A 6,318-nucleotide genomic window follows, 5' to 3' on the forward strand; every position below is an offset into this window, starting at 1 on the left:
AGCGTTTGTTATAGAGGGATTGTTGAGATTAAGTGTATTGGTAAAGTTGTATTAGGAAAGAATAAACCAGCTTTATTTAAGAAAGGACTTGTGTCGCTAAAGTTTCGTCGGAACGAAGTTACGAAAAATCAATTAACGAACGGAGACGTAACAACGATAAAAACAGGGTTTCGATACCCGTGATGGATACAGCACAGATAGGTCATTATATAGCTTTGTGTTTAACCAGAAACAAACAAATTACCAGCCAACACCTTTGTGCAAAACTTGAAACAAAATTTTCAGAATGATAAATTTTTATGTGTGAACGTTTCATAAATAACATCTTCACGACTAGACATCGTAGTATTCCCCAGTTCCTGTGTTTACTTTAGTGACTGAACGAATATCATATTAGTATTAAACTTACAAGTGAGGTAATTTTAGGGTTTGGTATGGCCCTTTTGGTGTCACACCTCAATTCTCATTGTGTGATATATATGGTAGTGTGTGTAGCAGAAATAAAAACGAAAATAACCTGAATATTAGTGATGTTTATCGATAATTTTTGTCACGCAACATTTTCAAAGCAAGGGGAGTTGGCATTTTCTTTCACTAGTTTTCAGTCTTAGAATGCTAAGCATGGAATTCCGAACTAGCACAAACTTGCCTAGCCAAAGTTTCGGTAATTCTTTATGGGAATAAAACACTACAGCAGTCAAAATACATATTGTTACGTCTCTGGTCGTTAGTTTGTTTTCCGTATAATTTCTTTCCAATGAAACTTTAGCGATACAAGTCCTTTCTTAAATAAAACTGGTTTATTCTTTCTGAATACAACTTTGAAATTCATTTAATTTCCACAGTCACGCTATAACAAACGCTATAATTCACAACGAACGACTCACGTGCTCGACTCAATCGTCAGTCTCTCTCTGTCTGCAGTTCAATTACATTGTTGCCGTCAGTTCTTGGCGGTCTTATATGCAAGAATACCGTACATCTAGTAAACACTCGAGGCTTCAAGAAGGGACATGAATTTTCTAGAAGCGTATGACGTGTTACTAGGGTAACGTGACCTCCGCTGTCGTAACAATATATATATATATAGAGAGAGAGAGAATGAGCGATGCAAAAAATCAATAGAACAGCTAGAATAGCAAAATACTATCTCTAAAAACTTTATTGCGAAATGAAATTTAGTACTTAATTTATACCAGGAGAGCTGTAACTCTATATTTACCACCTCCGGGGATTAGGTTTTACAGAGTTTACAACTACACTAAAAAACTACATTTGTGACATTCTATAATACACCCCTAGAGTGCAAGACTTACCCCGAACGAACTTTAGGATTTAGTGTTAATATAGAGAGCATGTATTTAGTATTTTAGTAACCTCAATTGAAAAAAATGTACAACTTCCAAACTCCAAATTTTATGAGAAGTGCGTCGTTATCTAAAGCAAACGTTTGTAATCCTAAAACATTGTCAAGGGAAGTTTATCATAGTAACCTGTATTTTAGCGAAAGATAAAAGGTTATTTTCCAAGTGAAGTAAACCGAGATTCATCCAATCAGTGTGTTCATTCTGTTAATCATACAACTGGTATAATTTTCCAGTAGAATTTGGAGTCTGTTCAGTGTGTTTTTTTACAGGATGATAGAGTTCCAGGTACAACCCATCTAATGAAAACTTTTCCATGAAATGTAATTATTATTTATTTTTTTTTAGACTTTTCTTAAAACTATTGTCTGTACGTGAATCAGGTTATGGGTTTGACATTCCTGGCTGCCGGAACAAGTATTCCTGATCTAATTACTAGTGTCTTGGTGGCCCGCAAAGGATTTGGGGATATGGCTGTCTCCAGTTCTATTGGAAGCAATATATTTGATGTAGCTATGGGGTAAGCATTTCAAATACTGTGAGTGTGTTTATACACGTTATTTACAAAATATCAAAAGTAAATGTCTTCAGACATTTGGTTCTCGTAAACTGGCAAAGAACTTGTGATAATGTGTTACCTGAGGATGACACTACATTCATACTACAATAAATAAACTCTTGTATTGATCATATAAAGGTTACGTTTGTAAGGTAAGTACAAAGCTAAAATTGAGTAAAACGTAGACCGTGTATGATGCGGCATGCCAAGTAAATATAAAAGCTCAAGATTGTACATTAAAATTGAAAATGGAAAAAAAAAGAGAAGCAACTTATTAAAATCGTAAACTAGAGTTTATCTAACTACGACAATTCTCACCTTATTGTTTACTCTATTGTTGATTATGTGTCTGTTTATAAATATTGTTGCCTAATATAAGTTTATTCAATATATTCTTGACTATTCTGTAGGTCCTGACTGATCACATTGTACTTACTGTTGTCTGGTGTAGCATTGTTTACCGTATCATTGATTACTAGCTGGAGTACCCGTCCCCTAGTCGGAAATTATGTAAATTCATGATTAATTAAAGGTTATCTTAGGATATGAAAAGTTGCTTCCCCTATATGTAATTGTAAAAAACGTCCATAAAACTGCAAAACACAAAATATGAAACCGCAAATTTGTATGTATCTCCGCATGGAACCTACGAACCTTCATGCCAAATTTGGTGAAGATCCATCAAAAGGGGGCAAAGTAGTGGTAAAAAACGCAAAAACTCCCACAAAACCGCAAAACTGAACATTTTTATGTACCTCCATACCAATTTTGGTGAAGATCCCTCCACACCCTGTGAAGTAGTTACATGAACATACAAGAGACAATACTATTATATTTTTACAGATACTTCAGTTCTCTGTAAATACACATTGTTGTTTGATGTAGGTTTATTCTACTATTTACTGAGTATCTTGTAGTTCTCGTCTGATTATGGTATTTGCACTGGTAGTGTAGAGGAAGTTTATTGGTTCTGTTGTAAATATATTATGGCTGCGAATAGGAAGGTCTTAAGTTTTCGTACAGTGGTGTTGCTGAATGCACTCAGCAAGTTTAGCTGAAGATACATTATTAGAGTAACGATCAATCCCGTTATTCGGTTCAAAGCCTGACACTTGCGGAAGAGTGTCAGTCAAACATATTGTTATAAATACACGCTTTATGCACAAACTTTAAACCCGTTACTGATGAATTAATTTCATTGAATTACAATTTACTTATCATTAAAAATTAGAATCTGATTACAGTCATTTCACTTAAAAAAAAAGCATGTTCCCACAGTTTCTCATCTTCACTGAATACTTTATTTTATGAGTGATAGCACCTCTAATCTATACGATTACCATTAGCAGTATTGAATTGTTGTGTTAGATAATCGAGTAAAGTTCCCTGAGTAGTAAGAATTCATCTATACTGGAGTATATAACATACAAGAAATAATATATATTACAATATTAAGAAACCTACCACATCTTAGCAGACTTTATGAAATTCCAGAATAATACTAAGAACTTAGAAAGTGTACGTATAGTTTGGGCTAAATTAAGTGTTGTTGTTGCTTTTTTGTAAAAAAAGAATAAAAATAAAAGTTCTTTTAATCAAAGAGTTTGTGAAGAAAACTATAGGTAATAGAATAGTGAGTCGCTCGTGGCTCCAATGAGCTTTTGGTGAAAGCTTACAAATTTAGTCATAATCCACCCACTCCTCATATTAAGCGTTCCAAAAACTTGATTAAAATGTGTCTTTATCGGATCTTTATATATTGGTATAAAATAATTTTAGTGCAGCAATAAATGCTTTAAAATGCATTTTATTATCGAAATAAAGTATCTGATGAGGTACAGTGTAGAGTAGTAATGTTATTAATATATTTCCAGACTTCTTACTGATGTCTTACGATCTTTTCTCTTACTTGGAGATATATTTATTAACAAGACAATTTCATCTTTCAAAATGTTAAGAAAAGATAAATGTACCAAGTGCTCTAATCGTTTATACTAAAATTTTAAATGATTCTTAATGTCCGAATGGTGATTAGGGCAATCTATGGGTCGCGACTTCGCATCTCACCACTGAACATGCCCGCTGTTTCACCTGTGAGGGCGTTATAATAAAACGGTCAATCCCACTATTCAAGGGTGAAGAGTAGCCCAAGAATTGGATATGGGTGGTGTTTACTGTTAACTGGGTACCTTCCTTCTAGCCTATCACTGCTAAACTAAAGACGACTAATGCAGATAGCCTTCGAGTAGCTTTGCGTGAAATTAAACCAAACAATCATAATGTCCAATAAGGGACGTGTAGAATGAAGAAAAGGAGTCCACCCGAAGATCTTTAAAATCATTGAAGAAGTAGAAGTAGGCATACAACTTGATGGAGAAGATAGAAAAAAAATCTATTATTTGTAGTCATGAACGTCTGACCAAGCAAATGCGTTGAGGTTAGGAAGTTCAAAAGCATGCTTCTTCGGGACAATTTAAATTCTAGGAACATGCTTCTTCGGGACAATTTAAATTCTAGGAACATGCTTCTTCGGGACAATTTAAATTCTAGGATTAAAATGATAATATCTCCCTCATAGTTGTACAGGAATTCCTGTATTTTACTGATAACCAGCATACAGGGGAATAACTGCATTAATAAGCTAAGTAATTCACTGCTCCAGGAATTGTTGATCCAGAATAAGGGGAGCAACAGGGGATTTAAGAGGGAAGAGGGTAAGGCCCAGAAAATGACATCGCGTTTTCTGATTTACTCAATGTGTAAGTTCACAAAAAGCAAAGAAATCAGAAAACAAAGTTGATGCCAAAAGAACAAATTTTAGGGATGAAATTATGCATTTTAAGACACCTTGAGTAAATTTTTAAGGATCATTGTTCAACAAGAATTCCTGTTGTATGTTGTAGGAAAAACGGAACAGTTTATAGGGAAACATTTAAGCTACAATAATAAGCTAATAAACCCAAGTACTCTTAGTCAAGACAATTTATATATTCAACATTTCTTCGCTGTTTAACCAGTCAGAGGTCATTAGTAGGGAGTGAAAGAGCTGGTGATAGCATTTAAACTGCCGTAGGCCAAAGGAAAATACTAGCAAACCATATTCAATATTAGCTAATAAAATACCTAACAGATAGTAACCATGTCAGTGCGAGTGATGCCTAATAGAGGTTGGTAGTGTTATTAAAAATGATTAGATTTATGAACAAAGTTCCATCATTGCATTGTAATCTTAGGCGTAAACAAGTTCCCGGATCTTGACGAAAAGTCCCACCAGTGGCTCAGCGGTAAGTCTGTAGGCTTAAGATATTACAAAAGTCCCACCAGTGGCTCAGCGGTAAGTCTGTAGACTTAAGATACTAGAAAACTTAAGCCTACAGACTTACCGCTGAGCCACTGGTGGGGATAATAAAATTCAGGTTCCGATATCAGTGGTGGGCAGAGCACAGATAACCAATTGTGTGGCTTTCTGCTTAACAAACTAGCGTTGATTTTTTTCTCTCTCTTATCACACTTTAAACAAGAAATCCAGCACCGATGAGCTAGTGCTGAGTTCTTTATGGCTAATGTTTCTAGTGTTATTTGTTAGTTTTTGTTTCATTTTAAGACAAACAGATTTGATCAATTATGTCAGGTGTGTACTATCTTGATTAGGAGCACAAGAAATAAACATTTTTTTTTTTGGACGGAGGGGTAAATAATATGTTGCCAAGCGATTGATATTGGAGTTGACATTCTTCTGTTGAAGAAAACAGTTAGTTTAGAAAGGACAAAAACGGACACTCACATGTGTGACCACGTGCTTTCCGCACTTTGCAATTCTTTGCCTGTTTAATGTGGCAAATGGATGTTTGTGTTTCTGAAGGACAACACGGCTAGGTTTGCATCATTATGTTTCTTCGTACACTAATTTGTACAATAGCTTAACATGTGCCACAGTTTACGACTGTAAGTTTAACACTTTGTTCTTCTTGTGTTTTAGTCTTCCACTACCATGGTTTCTAACAACCATGGGCCACAGTTTACGACCGTAAGTTTAACACTTTGTTCTTCTTGTATTTTAGTCTTCCACTACCATGGTTTCTAGCAACCATGGGCCACAGTTTACGACTGTAAGTTTAACACTTTGTTCTTCTTGTGTTTTAGTCTTCCACTACCATGGTTTCTAACAACCATGGGCCACAGTTTACTTTGTTCTTCTTGTATTTTAGTCTTCCACTACCATGGTTTCTAGCAACCATGGGCCACAGTTTACGACTGTAAGTTTAACACTTTGTTCTTCTTGTGTTTTAGTCTTCCACTACCATGGTTTCTAGCAACCATGATTTTTGGACCTGTGCAAGTGAACAGTTCAGGAATGGCCTGTTCCATTGTTCTTCTCTTTCTGATGTTGCTCTT

General features: G+C 35.1%; 1 protein-coding gene across 1 annotated transcript in view; it reads left to right on the forward strand.

The window, feature by feature from the left end:
• The window catches only part of LOC106474418 (sodium/potassium/calcium exchanger 2-like), a gene marked incomplete at both ends in the record, with an annotated part of 7,105 nt that extends 795 nt beyond the window's left edge, over window positions 1-6,310 (forward strand). Inside the window, 2 exons of the mRNA XM_022402715.1 lie at window positions 1,748-1,884; window positions 6,214-6,310. Coding sequence (XP_022258423.1) covers window positions 1,748-1,884; window positions 6,214-6,310 — 234 coding nt within the window. The remainder of the gene's footprint in view (window positions 1-1,747; window positions 1,885-6,213) is intronic.
• Window positions 6,311-6,318: the final 8 nt, after the last annotated feature.

This window comes from Limulus polyphemus, unplaced genomic scaffold, assembly GCF_000517525.1.
Source record: "Limulus polyphemus unplaced genomic scaffold, Limulus_polyphemus-2.1.2 Scaffold7195, whole genome shotgun sequence".
Taxonomy (NCBI): Eukaryota; Metazoa; Arthropoda; class Merostomata; order Xiphosura; family Limulidae; genus Limulus; species Limulus polyphemus.